The sequence below is a fragment of the Malania oleifera genome, chromosome 2 (assembly GCF_029873635.1).
Source record: "Malania oleifera isolate guangnan ecotype guangnan chromosome 2, ASM2987363v1, whole genome shotgun sequence".
Classification (NCBI taxonomy): Eukaryota; Viridiplantae; Streptophyta; class Magnoliopsida; order Santalales; family Ximeniaceae; genus Malania; species Malania oleifera.
In genome coordinates, this window is record NC_080418.1 from 131686472 (window position 1) to 131703282 (window position 16811).

At 35.5% G+C, this 16811-nt stretch overlaps 2 protein-coding genes across 2 annotated transcripts; both read left to right on the forward strand.

The window, feature by feature from the left end:
* The first annotated feature begins 664 nt into the window (after nt 1-664).
* On the forward strand, nt 665-2297 carry LOC131148375 (glucan endo-1,3-beta-glucosidase, acidic-like). The gene is made up of 2 exons (XM_058098085.1): nt 665-689; nt 1536-2297. The coding sequence occupies exons 1-2, from the start codon at nt 665-667 to the stop codon at nt 2153-2155; spliced, it is 645 nt and encodes a 214-aa protein (XP_057954068.1). The 3' UTR covers nt 2156-2297.
* A 7221-nt stretch (nt 2298-9518) lies between these two features.
* LOC131147792 (glucan endo-1,3-beta-glucosidase-like) lies at nt 9519-11497 on the forward strand. Its single transcript, XM_058097368.1, has 2 exons — nt 9519-10142; nt 10376-11497. The coding sequence occupies exons 1-2, from the start codon at nt 10031-10033 to the stop codon at nt 11338-11340; spliced, it is 1077 nt and encodes a 358-aa protein (XP_057953351.1). The 5' UTR covers nt 9519-10030; the 3' UTR covers nt 11341-11497.
* The last annotated feature ends 5314 nt before the right edge of the window (nt 11498-16811 follow it).

Genomic DNA, 16811 nt, shown 5'->3' on the forward strand with positions numbered 1-16811 from the left:
TAAGAATCCGATATTTCTAAAGTCTCACTCGCCTATCGATTTGCAATAATAATAATAATCAGGTTATATTATTTCAATCTATTATTTTTATAGATTTATTAAATTTATTTTTATTTGTTTACATAATTTTTCAATTTATAGTTAGTGTTAATTTTGAAATTTAATTAGTCAACAAGAAAATATGAATTTGGATATAAAAAACAAACAAAGAAAAAGAAAATAGAAGAATTATCCCAAAAGGGAGCTTTTAATAAATTTATTTTTAGTTCTAAACAAAATATAAATGAGCAAGATGAACTTATAAAAAAATTATTTGCGATCAACTATATCACAAGAAAGATTAAATAGATTGACTATATTATCAATAGAAAAAAAAAATATTTGAAATCTTGAATATAAAACTTTAGTTAGTGATTTTGCATTTCAAAAGGTTAAAAAAAATTAATTTTAAATAAAAATTAAATAAAATATTAAGCGCCTCTAATTAAATCATTCGCCTAAGACCCCAAATTGTGAAGAGTCGGCCTGTAACGTGTGTTTGTCTATATGTAGAGAGAGAGAGAGAGAGAGAGAGAGAGAGAGAGAGAGAGAGAGTTTTCAAGCTAGCTGGCTAATAAGAAATAAGGAGAAATGCAGAGAAAGAGATATCGCAGAAGAGGATAAAATGGATGAACAAATTAGTGGCACCAGTAATGGCACATTTAGTGATTGAGTAGTGGGGGCATGAATCCTACTGGAAGCGTTGATTCTCGCATTGCACGCTCCCATCGACCACTGCCTCTCTCTCTCTCTCTCTCTGCTCCCCAAAACCCCAGCATCGAAAAAGAAGAGTTCAACCATCAGAATATGACTTTGATGATGAGATGGGTGGTGGGTGCTGGGGAAGTCCTTTAGCGGCATCTATATTCATTAGGGTAACTTTTAAAGATTTGACAAAGAAGATTATTATTTTTAAACATTTTAAAAATATTTTTTCAAATTTAAAAATTTTAGAGATTTGTTAAAAAAAAAAAAAAATACAAATTTCTCTATACTTTTATACAAGAAGATAAATATTTTTAAAAAATGTTTGTAATATTTTTTTAAAAAAATTTTGAACAGGAGATTTTTATCTTTTATTATTATTATTATTATTATTATGGATTTACAGCATGGGAATCTAGAGAAAATGGAAGAGAAATAAAAGTTAAAGAAGGTTGGAGGTGTTCTTGTCCTGTTCTTATGTTCTATGCGAGTGTGCGAAGGCTGTTTAGAGGGGAATCAATCAAATAAATTAAATTATGAGACACAAAGTTATGGAACATTAATATTTTTCCAAATATCCTCACCTAAATTAAACCCAAATCACCGATGCTCACTGCAGCCGTTGCCCCTCTATATACATTAACACAAATGGGCAGCGGAATGAATTAGATCGATCAGGTAGATCAATATATTAATATACACTAAATATATACCTGTATATATTGCTATAGGCCTCCTATGGCCTCCAAGACTAAATTCATGACTATATCGTTCTTTCCAGCAACAATAAGTATTAATTGCTATAGCCTCCTATGGCCTCCAAGACCAGATCAAAGTCTCCACCGCCATAGAGTTTGGCCTCCTCGGCACCTCCTACCCGCCCTCTGACGGATCCTTTAGGGACGACGCAAAACCCTACATAAACCCTATTATAAACTTTCTCGCCAGCAATGGTTCCCCGCTTCTGGCCAATGTCCACCCCTATTTTAGTTACATCGGTGATCGCCAAAATATCAAACTTCAGTACGCCTTGTTCACCGCCCCCGGCGTCGTCGTCCATGACCCGAACAGCAACCTCGACTACCGGAACCTCTTTGATGCCCTAATGGATGCTCTATACTCTGCTCTCAAGAAGTCCAACGGCGCGAACGTGGAAATTGTTGTGTCGGAGAGCGGGTGGCCATCGGCCGGCGAGTCGGCGGCGACGACGGAGAATGCAGGGACTTATTACAAGAACTTGATTGATCATGTTAAGGGATCAGGCGGAACCCCAAAGAAGCCTGGACGAGCAATACAGACTTATTTGTTTGCCATGTTTGATGAGAATAAGAAGCCGTGTGCTCCCACGGAGCAGCACTTTGGTCTTTTCTCGCCTGACAAACAACCCAAGTACCAAATTAGCTTTAATTAAATACGTATTTATCATATGCGGATCTTGTGAGAGAGTGGCTAGCTTCTGGCCCTGCTAGCTATATGTATCTCACTGTAATAAAGGCTTGTTCATGGGAAAAGCTATTTATGCTATAATATTATGTTGGAATAAGATTTTCTAAGTGATATGATTGAAAGATGGAAGCACATGCATGAACAAATTCTTCAATATTATTGTTTTCATTCTCTCCCACAACCACAACATGAAAGTGCTTGAAAGACGAACAAATTGAAGATGAACAAAATTAAATTAGAAAATGATACGTGACATTCTACGAACAGATGTGTCTGTAGTGATCTCTGGTTAATTAGAAGAGCATCGTCACTAGTATTCCAAACTTGTAATGGCTAGAACAGTTCTCTGAAGCCCACAAAGTTGTCCAGTCCATTCCTGGCTAGCTAGTAAGCTCCCTCAACCGCAATGAGAGGCTAACTGCCACTGCAATATTGTTTGAACACCATTAACAAGTAGGAGCCTCAATGTCCCAACCCATTTATATTTTCTTTCTTCTTTTTTTTTTTATTTTTTGGAAACTTTCATTGGGTTTGAAAGACAAACTATATATGAGGTTGTTCATTTAATCTTGAAATTTAAAGCAAAGAAATCCAAGATACTTCAATTCATTGGTTTTGACTCAAATTGAAGGAGGTTTATCTAATTTATGTCCTCTTTTTTTAATTACATTTGGAAAAAGCTACAATGATTTCGTTTTTAAGAAAAGTTGTTTCTAGAATTAAATGTAGGTATTTATGTTTTAAGAATATTGTTTAATAGCAAAAATTTGTAATTTCTATTTTTATTAGTGTTGGCGCTATATTTTGTCTGAGTATCAATTCACCAAAAACACGAGACACACTTGGATCCATCATTATTTATTTATTTATTCATTTTCAAAAAATAATGTCAATAAAAATTCGAAAATAATTATGAAATCAAAAATTGAAAAAAAAAATTATATAAATTCAAGAGATCCTAAAAAAAGGCCTTAAAATCCATTTTCGTCCGAGCCTGAGAATTAAGGCCCGATGGGCCCATCAATCTTTTAAAATGGGCTCCAATTGAATTTTGATTTTTGAAATCCAGCCCAAATCCCATTCTTATAGCCCATTTTATACCCAAAAGCCCGCACTCACCCTTAACCTTGCTTGGCGCCCTCTCCCATTTTTCCCCACAAATCACACGTGCAATGGTTGCCCAAGATGACAGCTGCATTTCTCCCCTTATCCGTCATTTCATTTAATTCCAATTTGACATTGCCATGTACCCTCCAGCGTGTTTTTCTGGATTTAATTTTAATTTAATTAAAGATATTTAAGAAAATTTCAGGTGGAACTTTATTTCCACACTTGATGCGTTCATAAAAAAGCCGGATCATTCAGTATTTTTTTAAAGAAAATACACTGGACCATCCATCCGAGTGGACTCAGTTCTGAGAAGTCTGTGACATTAAGCTGGATGTGCCAGAGCTGACGGTACTAAAAAACTCGGCATTTTTTAATAAAAGACGTTGGATGGTTTGGTGCATTTCCTTTAAAAAACACTAGACCATCCAACGTTTTTATGGACGCATCAATTGTGAAAATAAAGTTTCACCCGAACTTTTTTTAAATATTTTAAATTAAATTAAAATTAAATCCAAAAAAACACTCAGGAGGGTGCTGAGTATTTTTTAATTTAATTTGGCGACTTGTTATCATAAATTTTAATATCCAGAAATATATATTTTTGGATTAAATTGTACGTTTTATACATTTTAAATTAAAATCAAATTTAAATAATCAAATGAATTTAAATATAAATAAAATAAAAATTTACATAAATTTTAAATAATAATAACAAAGCCAATTACAAAATACTTTTACTATTTTTAATTGTCATGTCCAATAAAATTTTTATTGTAAAGTAAAATTTGAAAGAAGAACAATTGAGTAAAATAATTACAATAAATTTTATTTTTTATTGTAGTAATTTTTTAATATGTATTATTTGTAATTTTATTATTTTAATCAAAATTTTATAATAGTATTTTGATTTAAAAATAAAAATGAACATTTTTTAATTACTTTTTAAATTTGCATTAATTTTATAAATGTTAATCAAATAGATTGCTCCGGTTTTTAGTTTTTGTTTTCGATCTTTTATTTTCATTTCTAGATTTTGTTTTTCTATTTTTTGACAATAATAACAAATAATCCATATGATTTTCTACATGGATGTAAGTGTCGGTCTTCTTCACCGTATGCATTTTATCATGCTCCTGACCATGTTAAGGATCGTGCGATTCTTCCTCTCAGTTACGCCATTCAACTGGGGAGTGTAGGTTGGCGTAAACCATTTTTGAATCCCTTGTTGCCTAAGGAATTCTAGAAAAGTTTCATTCTTGTACTTTCCTCCTTTGTCTGATCAGAGTGACTTGATGCGATAGCCACTCTGTTTCTCTACAAGAGTTTTGAACTCTTTGAATTTTTCGAACACTTCTGACTTCCTTTTCAGGAAGTAGACCCAAGTCTTCCTACTGTAATCGTCAATGAAGGTGAGGAAGTACCGATTCTATCCATTTGAAAATGGTCTCAATGGACTACACACATCTATGTGAACTAGTTGGAGCGGCATGGTAGATCTCCAGTCGGCTTGCTTTCTAAAGTTGTTTCTATGTTGCTTGCTCATAACACAGCTTTCATATATCACATTTGGGTGGTGGATGTTGGGTAAGTCTTTCATCATCTTCTTGCTTCCCAATTGTTTCAAACTTTCAAAATTCAAATGTCCGTACCTGAGATGCCATAGCCAGTCTTTAATGATAGTGTTCAAATACCTTGGCATATCATGTTGAATAACGAGTGGAAACATTCGATTCTTTGTCATTTGTATTCGAGTAACGAGCTTACCTCGAGCATCTGTTATCACCATCTGCTTATATTTAAGGCTAATTCGGTAGCCTTTCTCCACAAGTTGTCCTAAACTAAGTATATTAGTCTTCATAACTGGCACATAGTACACGTTGAAAATAAAAGTATGGTCTTCATCCTTCCTCTTAATTAGGACATTTCCCCTTCCTCGAACTGGAACTTTAGAAAGATCACCAAATGATATCTCACCCTGAACTTTCTCATCAAGTTCACCAAATAAGTTCTTTCCATCAGTCATGTGATTGCTGGCTCCATAGTTAAGGTACCAAACATTTTGGTCCTGGTGGGTTGAACTGTGTGTCATCAGCATCAATGATTCTCCTTTTACTTTCTCCTTTTTTGCAAAGTTAGCATTTTCATTTTCTTCGTGATTTTAGGGAAACCTCTACACTCATTGTTGTAGTGCTCGTACTTGTGGCAGTTGTAGCACTGAACATTTCTCTTGTCTACCTTCGGGCAGTTATTGTATCTCTCTCTTCTTCCTTATCCTCTGCCTCGTGGGATATAGGTTGATTGTGTCCATCTCTAGTGGGACTTCTTCCACCTTTGTCACCTTCTCTACATTCAAAATTTTCTTAATTCTTTCCATGAGATCCTCGACCTCATCCTTTTCCTCGCTGTGATGTCCCCCTTTTGTCGTATATATCTATAACGAGGGACAACTTCGTTTGGAGAGTTTGCTTCAATGCTTTATCATCACTCCTTCTATTGACTTTTTGCTCATAGGCTTGGAGTGAGCTTATAAATTCTTCTACGGACATGGTTTCAAGATCTTTTGTTTCTTCCATGGTCATAGTTATATAATCAAATTTTGGATCCAAAGATCGCAAAATTTTCTTCCAAATTCTCTCGACGTTGAGAGTCTCTCCATTTCTTCTCAATTGATTTGATACTACCATAACTCATGTATAGTAATCAACAATAGATTCAGTAGATTTCATTCTTAAAAATTCGAAATCACCTCGCAATGTTTGAAGACGAATCTTCTTCACTTTGTCTGCACCTTCGTGTGTTCGATGGAGAGAGTCCCAAACTTCTTTGAATGTCTTGGCGGAGACGATGATTTCTGACATGGCCTCATCAAGGCCTTGGTAGATTATGTAGTTCGCTTTGCGATCCTTCTTTTCATCAGCTCGCAAGATTGTTCTTTAAGTCTCAGACATAATTGTTTCATCTTCCTTTGATGGGGCTTCTGTGTACCTATCTTCAATGACGTCCGTGATATCCTAAGCACCTAAAACGGCTCTTGTTTGAATAGACTAGTTGTCATAATTCTCCCGTGTCAACTTTGGAATGACCACTTAGGTAGCATCGTTTGTCATCGCATTTAATATATATATATATATATATATATATATATATATATATATATGAAGAACAAAGTGATAGAGATTGATTTTGGCAAATCTGATCCCACTAGTGTATTCAGAAGGTCGAAAAACCTTATGAACCGGTTTTGGATTGCAAAGAACCGGTTTAAAAATCACTAAATCGGCAAAAAAAAATTCTGAACCGGTTTTTTTAAAAACAGCTTGACGTAACGGAGAATAACAGCGTTAGTAATTACTGTTGAGACACGTGGCGGATTCTACGCATGCCACATGTTGGCAAATGGACGCGGGTCGATAGCTGAGTCGGGTCGTGCTCGCTGGTCTAGAGCCTGGTTGGGTCGTCTTAGTGGGGCCGGTTACAGGTTGCTGGGCCGGGTCGCGGATCGGGTGTCCAGGTCTGATCTCTCCAGCCGGGCGAGGAAGACGCGTGCGAGAGCGTGGAGCGCATGACGTCGGTGGTCAGTGTCCTCACCTGCGCGTTCGGCGCGTGTAGAGGACGCTGTTTCGTCTTTGGGCGCGTGAAAGCGCGTGGGGAGCTCCCGAACTTCGTTTGAAGCATGGTTTCACCTTTGGAATCGTCTCAATGCGAATTTAACACTAGTATGCTCAATTTTATATTTTAAGCAACTTCAAATCTGGGAAAAAATTGAATTTCTGAGGGAGTGACTGAAACTCTGTGAGAAATTGCACTCAGTTGCAAAACAATTAATTTTAATTTAAAAAAAAATATAGAGACAAATTCAAGATACAAATTTTGAAAAGGGAAATGAGATATTTTAGACATCACATGCATTAGCTCTGAGAGTATCTAAAAAGATTCTCTCGTTTGGAGATCTTTTTAGACATTCCTGATTAAATCACACAGAGATTTTTAATCTCCTTTTAATTTTTTGAATTTATTTATTTATTTATTTACTTATTTATTTTAAAAGGAGTTAATTAAAAGTTATCAATTTCAATTTGGGGATAATTCCTAATTAATTAGGTGTCGTTCATCGAACGGGTGTGTAGGAGGTTGTAAATACCTTCCACTCACATAACTGAACTCTTGATCTCAATTCTAGTAAAAGTAGACCGAGACTATTGGTTCTTTGGCCTAACTTTAATCTAGTGATCAATCAAATAAGTAGTAATTAGGTGTTCTAACCGCACTTAGGTAAATAATAGGACCCTTTTTCGGGACATTGAGACATACACCATAACAAGACAAATTAATATAAGTAGTGTTATGCATTGCGGGCATGGACATGGGTCATAACATTAAGCATTTTCCAACTAGGGACGTAGGAATTAGCTTTTAATTTCATTAGAAACCCATGCAATGCTCTATTACATTAGAATAAAGCTCCAATTATTTTGAAAATTTACATGTATATATATTTTAACTAAATTAAATAGTTTTTTTTTTATGCATGATAAAATCATATTAAATTCAGTATGTACATTCGGTGTACCTAATATTTTCTTGATTAATCCTTTACTGATTTATTGAGAATCCTACTTGTCAATTTATTTTATATTGAAAAAAATAAAGTAGAGAATAGATTTTGAGGGTCATAGAGCCCTTATTCTGCTTATATATAGAATCTTTTTATTGTTTGTCAAATAAATCATGTTTGTTTTTTTCTATCCTAGAGAGATTAATTCTCTAATGCATTACTTAGCAAAGTGTGCTCCTTTTGATAGAGAGGAGTTCATTTGGGAACCCCCTTTGGTCTCCTGCTATGTAATGACAGTGCTCGCAGGCATATCCTCTATTGTGGGTAGTCTGAAATAAGATTGATGCTTTCTGGCTTCAAAAAAAAATTCTCAAATTTAGAACAGTTAAAAAAAAGCTCCAACATCAATGGGTGGGTGGCTTTTACTTCTCGGGTTTGGTGCCGCATGATAATATCCAAAGTGGCACGATGGTGGCTGGAGTCCTCGGGTTATTGAAAAAAAAAAAAAAAAGACTCCAACCTACATAATTAGTTAAAGGGGACCAAAATAATTAAAATTATAGAAGATTGAAAATTAAAAGATATTATTGTGGCAAATATTGTTGTTTTAAAATGGTAAATATTGTTTTGTGATATTGTAAAAGATTCACTTATTTCGTAGCTTGATCTTTCGGAGCATTTTTTTAGAGGAATAACTTTTATTCTTATATTTGGGTTGGATTTTATTATCGCCACACTTCTATTTTAAATAAAAGTTTTGGGTATTCTAATTCTTTATTTTCCTATTATGTTTAATTTTTTGATTGGGGGACTGTACCTTGCCCTGCTTGCAAATTTATTTATAAAAGTTCAAAAGTAGTTCCACATATCGTTTTAAATGGATATGAGTAGGTCGTAAGGTTTTCTGATAACAGGAGGTCTTGAAAATCATGCACGAATGTCAATCCTAATTTATTGGAAAGTAACTATAGAATTGACCACATCCTTCCCTAGTTTGGTACCACCTAAGAGGGTTTGAAAATGTTGCCTACATTGGAGTTCCAAGTAAGCAAATAAAAAGAAAAATGTTTCAATCTAGGACTCTAGTGATAATTCTTCTTCATATGTTTTAAATAGTTGGTGATGTTTTTCCTTTTAACGTTTTTCAACTGTTATTGGAATGTATTTATTCATGGTTATAATTAACAAAATCTCTCCCTTTTTTTTTGAAAAAGAATTATTTCATGTTAATAGGGTAGATAATTTAGTTAAATTTTAATGAAAATATAATAAGTATAAACATCTAAGTGTCTATTTGGCTCGATGATTTTGTTTGAGGCAAGGAAAAGAAAGAAAAATAAGAAAAAAATTCATATACAAAGTTAGACCGAGATTCAACAACTCTAATTTTATGTTTGGAGAAATTTTGGATTAAAGTTGTATTGAATTTAAATAAGATGTAGTATTAATCCTAAATCCAAATTTAAAATTTCTTCCAAACAAGTCTCTTAACTTTTTTAATAAGTTGCTGTTTCCCCATATATATTAATTAAACTGAAGAATTTCGTGGCCTTTTCCTAACATATTTAGCCGCCAAGTTGCTTTCAGAACCGAATACTAAGACCAGCTAGTCTTTGCAGTATTTGACAGGTGATTGAGATAGAGAGAGAGAGAGAGAGAGAGAGAGAGAGAGAGAGAGAGGTGAGTGCAAGTCTTCACCAATTTTGTTTTCTGGTTGAGGCAATTAAATGAGTGGCTCACCCAGGACACAGGACGATGCATTAAACTGGTCCATGCATGTTCCTGGACACTAAGTGTGTTTGTCTATATGTACTGAGAGAGAGAGAGAGACTTTTCAAGCTAGCTAGCTAATAAGAAATAAGGAGAAATGCAGAGAAAGAGATATTGCAGAAGAAGATAAAATGCATGAATAAATTAGTGGCACCAGTTATGGCACATTTAGTGATTGAATAGTGGGGGCATGCATCTGCTTTTGATTTCTGCCTTAGAGGATTGACTGGGGCAATTCTGGCTAGTACATGATGACTCCAAACATCCTCACCTAAATTAAACCCAAAGCACCGATGCACACTGCAGCCGTTGCCCCCCTATATATATTAACACAAATGGGCAGCTGAATGAATTAGATCGATCAGGTAGATCAATATATTAATATACACTAATTATTGGGTCTTCATGGCTATGTCGTTCTTTCCAGCAACGATAAGTATTAATTGCTATAGGTCTCCTATGGCCGCTCTGTTCATCTTGCTTCTTGGCCTCTCCGTGCTTAGCTCCCAAATGAAAGGTCTCTCTCTCTCTCTCTCTCTCTCTCTCTCTCTCTCTCTCTCTCTCTCTCTCATATATATATATATATACACACATGATGTAATCCCGCATGCATGCATTCTTTTATCTTACATTTATGGGGGATCCCAATTAACATTGACCTCTACTTAATTTCTTTCTTGATGAACTCAACAAATTAATAAATTAACCTGCATGCATGCATAGATCAATAATTAGTTAATACCCACGCAGGGACACAATCCATCGGAGTATGCTACGGAAGAAACGGTGATAACCTACCGCCGGCGTCAGAAGTTATAGATCTCTACAAATCCAACGGCATCGCCCAAATGCGAATCTATGATCCAGATCAATCCGTCTTTCAAGCCCTTAAAGGATCCAACATAGATCTCATCCTAGATGTCCCCAAAGACAAACTCCAATCCCTCGCTTCAAACCCTTCGGCCGCCGCCGACTGGGTCCAAACCAACGTCAAGAGCTTCTCTCCCGATGTCAAATTCAAGTACATCGCCGTCGGCAACGAGATCAAGCCCGGCGACGCCGAGTCCAATTACGTTCTCCCCGCCATGCAAAACGTCCACACCGCCATCGCTTCCGCCGGCCTCCAAGACCAGATCAAAGTCTCCACCGCCATAGAGTTTGGCCTCCTCGGCACCTCCTACCCTCCCTCAGACGGATCCTTTAGGGACGACGCAAAAACCTACATAAACCCTATTATAACCTTTCTCGCCAGCAACGGTTCCCCGCTTCTGGCCAATGTCTACACCTATTTTAGTTACATTGGTGATCCCCAAAATATCCAACTTCAGTACGCCTTGTTCACCGCCCCAGGCGTCGTCGTCCATGACCCGAACAGCAACCTCGACTACCGGAACCTCTTTGATGCCCTAATGGATGCTCTATACTCTGCTCTCGAGAAGTCCAACGGCGCGAACGTGGAAATTGTTGTGTCGGAGAGCGGGTGGCCGTCGGCCGGCGAGGCGGCGGCGACGACGGAGAATGCAGGGACTTATAACAAGAACTTGATTGATCATGTTAAGGGATCAGGCGGAACCCCAAAGAAGCCTGGACGAGCAATCCAGACTTATTTGTTTGCCATGTTTGATGAGAATCAGAAGCAGGGTGCTGCCACGGAGCAGCACTTTGGTCTTTTCTCGCCTGACAAACAACCCAAGTACCAAATTAGCTTTAATTAAATACGTATTTATCATATACGGATCTTGTGGGAGAGTGGCTAGCTTCTGGCCCTGCTAGCTCTATGTATCTCACTGTAATAAAGGCTTGTTCATGGGAAAAGCTATTTATGCTATAATATCATATTGGAATAAGATTTTCTAAGTGATATGATTGAAAGATGGAAGCACATGCATGAACGAATTCTTCAATATTATTGTTTTCATTCTCCCCCACAACCACAACATGAGAGTGCTTGAAAGACGAACGAATTGACGACGAACAAAAATAAACTAGAAAATAATATGTGATATTCTAACAGCAGATGTGTCTGTAGTGATTTCTGGTTAATTAGAAAGCATGGTCAGCTAGTATTCCAAAATTATAATGGCTAGAACAGCTCTCTGAAGCCCACAAAGCTGTCCTGTCCATTCCTAGCTAGCTAGTAAGCTCCCTCAACCACAATGAGAGGCTAACTGTCACTGCAATATTGCTTGAACACCAGCCTCAATGTCCCAACCCATTCATATATATGTTCATTTAATCTTGAAATTTAAAACAAAGAAATCCAAGATACTTCAATTCATTGGTCTTGACTCAAATTGAAGGAGGTTTATGTAATTTATGTCCTATTTTTTTAATTACATTTGGAAAAAGCTACAATGATTTCGTTTTTATTTTTTAATTACATTTGGAAAAAGCTACAATGATTTCGTTTTTAAGAAAAGTTGTTTTAGTAGCAAAATTTTGTAATTTCTATTTTTAATAGTGTTGGCGCTATATTTTGTCTGAGTATCAATTCACCAAAAACACGAGACACACTTGGATCCATCATTATTTATTTATTTATTATTTTTAAAAATAATTTCAAAAAAATTCAAAAAAAAATTATGAAATCAAAAATTGAAAAAAAAAATTATATAAATTCAAGAGATCCAAAAAAAGGCCTTAAAATCCATTTTTGTCCGAGCCTAAGAATTAAGGCCCGATCAGCCCATCAATTTTTTAAAATGGGCTCTAATTGAATTTTGATTTTTGAAATTTAGCCCAAATCCCATTCTTATAGCCCATTTTATACCCAAATTAGCCCATTTCACTTTAGCAAAACCCGCACTCACCCTTAACCTTGCTTGGCTCTCTCCCATTTTTCCCCACAAATCACAGGTGCAATGGTTGCCCAAGATGACAGCCGCATTTTCCCCCTCATCCTTCTATTCATTTAATTCCAATTTGACATAGCAATGCACCGACCTGAGTTTTTTTTTTTTTTTTTTTAATTTAATTAAAAATATATAAGAAAATTTATGGTGGAACTTTATTTCCACAAGTGATATGTTCATAAAAACGCCGGATCATCCATCATTTTTTAAAGAAAAGACACTGGACCAAAGTCACAAGTCACCTTTACCACTTGAGCCAACTTGGCTGGGGTTGGGAGAGACCCTTTTTTCTTTTTTCTTTTTTATTCTGCAACACTTGTGAGGGGACTCCTCATGAGAAGAAAAACCCTACAGATATTTAGAGAGATTCTGTAGAATTAGGTTGGTGTGAACTATTTTTGAATCCCTTGTTGCCTGAGGAATTTCAGGAAAGTTTTGTCCTTGTACTCTCCTCCTTGGTATGATCAGAGTGACTTGATGCGATAGTCACTCTATTTATCCACAAAAGGTTTGAACTCTTTGAATTTGTCGAATACCTCTGACTTCCTTTTCAGGGAATAAACCCAAGTCTTTCTACTGTAATCGTCAATGAAGGTGATGAAGTATCGGTTCTGTCCATTTGAAAATGACCTCAATGGACTAGACACATCTGTGTGAACTAACTGGAGCAACATGGTAGATCTCTAATCGGTTTTGTTTTCCAAAGTTGTTTCTGTGTTGCTTACTCATAACACAGCTTTCATATATCACATTTGGATGGTAGATGTTGGGTAAGCCTTTCACCATCTTCTTGCTTCCCAATTGTTTCAAACATTCAAAATCTAGATGTCCGTACCTGAGATGCCATAGTCAGTCTTTGATGATAGCGCTCAAACACCTTGGTGTATCATGTTGAATAACGAGCGGAAACATTCGATTTTTTACCATTTGTACTCGAGTAACGAGCTTACCTCGAGCATTTGTTATCACCATCTGCTTATCTTTAAGGCTAAATCGGTAGCCTTTCTCCACAAGTTGTCTGAGACTAAGTATATTAGTCTTCATGGTTGGCACATAGTACATGTTGGAGAAAAAAGCATGGTCTTCATCCTTCCTCTTAATTATGACATTTCCCCTTCCTCGAACTGGAACTTTAGAGAGATCACCAAATGATATCTCTCCCTGAACTTTCTCATCCAGTTCACTAAATATGTTCTTTCTACTAGTCATGTGATTGTTGGCTTCAGAGTCAAGATACCAAACATTTTGGTCCTGGTGGGTTGAACTGTGTGCCATCAGCATTAATGATTCTCCTTCTACTTTCTCCTTTTCTGCAAAGTTAGCATTTTCATTTTCTTCCTTATTTTGGGGATTACCTCTACACTCATTGTTGTAGAATCCATACTTGTAGCAGTTGTAGCACTGAACGTTTCTCTTGTTTACGTTCGGGTGGTTATTGTATCACTCTCTTCTTCTTTGTCCTCTGCCTTGTGGGTCATAGTTCTATTGATTGCGTCCATCTCTAGTAGGACTTCTTCCACCTCTGCCACCTTCTCTAGATTCAAAATTTTCATAATTCTTTCCACGAGATCCTTGGCCTCGTCCTCTCCCTCGCTAAGATGTCCCCCCTTTGTCATATCTATCTGTAATAAGGGACAACTTCATTTGGAGAGTTTGCTCAAATGCTTTATCATTACTCCTTCTGTTAACTTTCTACTCATGGGCTTGGAGTGAGCCCACAAGTTCTTCTACGGATATGGTTTCAAGATCTTTTGTTTCTTCCATGGTCATAGCTATATAATCATATTTTGGATCCAAATATTGCAAAATTTTCTCGCAAATTCTCTTGTCGTTAAGAGTCTCTCCATTTCTTCTCAATTGATTTGATACTACCATAAATAGTAATCAGTAATAGATTCGCTAGATTTCATTCTTAAAGATTCGAAATCACCTCGCAATGTTTGAAGAATCTTCTTCACTTTGTCTGCACCTTTGTGTGTTTGATGGAGAGAGTCCCAAACTTATTTAAGTCCCAGACTTATTTGGATGTCTTAGTGGAGGTGATGATTTTGAATGTGGCCTCATCAAGGCCTCGGTAGATTATGGAGTTCGCTTTGCAATCCGTCTTTGGATCGGCTCGCAAGATTGTTCTTTGAGCCTCAGACATAGTTGTTTCATCTTCCTTTGATGGGGCTTCTCTGTACCCATCTTCAATGATGTCCATGATATCCGAAGCACCTAAAAGGGCTTTCGTCTGAATAGACCAGTTGTCATAATTCTCTTGTGTCAACTTTGGAATGACCACTTGGGTAGCACTGTTCGCCATCGGGTTTAATATATTAAGAAAAGAGTGATAGAGATTGATTTTGGAAAATCTGAAGTACGGTTTTCACCCTTCGAATTGTCTTTATGCAAATTTAACAATAGTATGCTCAATTTTGGATTTTAAGCAACTTCAAATCTAGGGAAAAAATTTAACTTCCCTCTGTTCGCTCTAATGAGTGGAGGGGATTAATTCAATCACTAGTTGTGATTGAAACTCAGTGAGAAATTGCACTCAATTGCAAAACAATAAATTTCAATCTGAAAAAAAAAAATACATAGACAAATTCAAGATACAAATTTCTCTCTTCTCACTAGTTATTCACCCTCACTACACAACATTACATCACACACACACACAACTATTTATAGCAGAAGATGGATGATAGGTAGAATTAAATTCAAACAAGTAGGCTGAAGTTGATGAAGAGTTGGTGGCCACCGATCTTTATTGTCAACAGAAGTGGCTGGTTGGTGCGGCTACCGACGACTCTAGTTAAGTTTAATTTTCAATACAAACATCCACAACCTCTTGCCCTTTTAACAATGTTATTTTATATTATTAAAGGAAGAATTTGTGTTTTAAAAACCCAATTATTATAATTTAAGAAATTTTTTATTCAAAAAATTATATTTAATGATCATTGTTTTAAAAATATAAATATTGATGAAAAAAACCAATGAACCCTAATAGAAAAATAACACATTGATAGAAGAGGCTTAGGATAAGAATACGAGGATTAACATGCATTATAGAACTTACTTCTTTACTAGAAAATTATAATACTTTTTTATTATTTATTGTAGAGAAAAAAAAATAGTTAGGGCGAAATATCATTACACCTACAATTGTATCGTAAACCTTAGTTAAATATGAGAAAATAGCCACCAAAGAATTGGTGAAAATGAAAATATGAATAATAAAATTTAAATAAAACAGTAAGTTTTCAATAATTCAAGGAGTTAGTAGTAGTCAATAAATTTGACGGACAAAAAAATACTATGAAATAAACTTTCTTAAACATTAAAATTTTACATTCAATTAATTATGCATCTGTGCTTTGGTATTGAATAAGCTATAGGATAGTCTATTTATATTTTTTATTTGATTTTCTTCTTTGACTTTTCTAGAAAATCAATATCTTAGAATTCCACTACTATCTCTTTTGATCACGAACATTGACTTTGTTATTTTGTTAATACTTTGACTTCTTTTGAAACTTTTTAAGGTATAAATAAAAAACCATATTAGTTTATTAAATTAATTTAGTTTAATTTTATATTTATTCTTAAAATAAAAATATTAATGCAAACATATAAATATTAATAGAAGTAATAGTAACTATTATTAACAAAGGACTTCATAATAAAAATTTACCACCAATTAAAGTTGGTCATGAGTAGGGGTGAACATTCGGTTGGTTCAGGCAATTCGCCCAATTAACCGAATTTTTTCAATTAACAATTTTTCATAATCGAATAAACCGAATTAATCTTACTAACTGACCATTACCTGATTGAACCAAATTTTTGATTAATTCAGTTAATCAAATTTAATCGAACCAGATTGAAATGGTTGGACGGGGAGGACGAGGCCATGACGAGGGCGATGTGACGCGGCGTGGGCGAGGTGCGACTAGTCCATATTCGCATATCCAAGCGCAACGGTGCTCAAGGAGGCTGGAGAGTGGAGGAGACGAGGAGAGCGAGCCTACGACAAGGGCAAGGAGAGCTGCGACTGGTCCAGATCAGCAGATCCAAGTCCAGTGGCGCTTGAGGAGGCTGGAGACTAGAGTGGAGTTGGAACTTGGAAGCCGGAACCCGAAATGTAGTGATCTTAAAAAAAATTAAATAAAATAAATTAAAATTAAAATTTAATTTAAATAAATAAATAAATAAATTAATTAATTAAATTATTATTATTATTAATTAATAATAATATAATATACATTATATATGTCACGACCTGTTCATTTTCACACACACACACACACATATATATATTTTCAACAAAACATACAATCAGTATCATA

Excerpts from the sequence above, each read along its gene's own strand:
- LOC131148375 (XM_058098085.1), top strand. The coding sequence starts at position 665 with ATGGATGAACAAATTAGTGGCACCA. Across the intron at positions 690-1,535 it reads TGAACAAATTAGTGGCACCA|TATTAATTGCTATAGCCTCC; the intron begins GTAATGGCACAT and ends AGCAACAATAAG.
- LOC131147792 (XM_058097368.1), top strand. The coding sequence starts at position 10,031 with ATGGCTATGTCGTTCTTTCCAGCAACGATAAGTATTAATTGCTATAGG. Across the intron at positions 10,143-10,375 it reads GCTTAGCTCCCAAATGAAAG|GGACACAATCCATCGGAGTA; the intron begins GTCTCTCTCTCT and ends ATACCCACGCAG.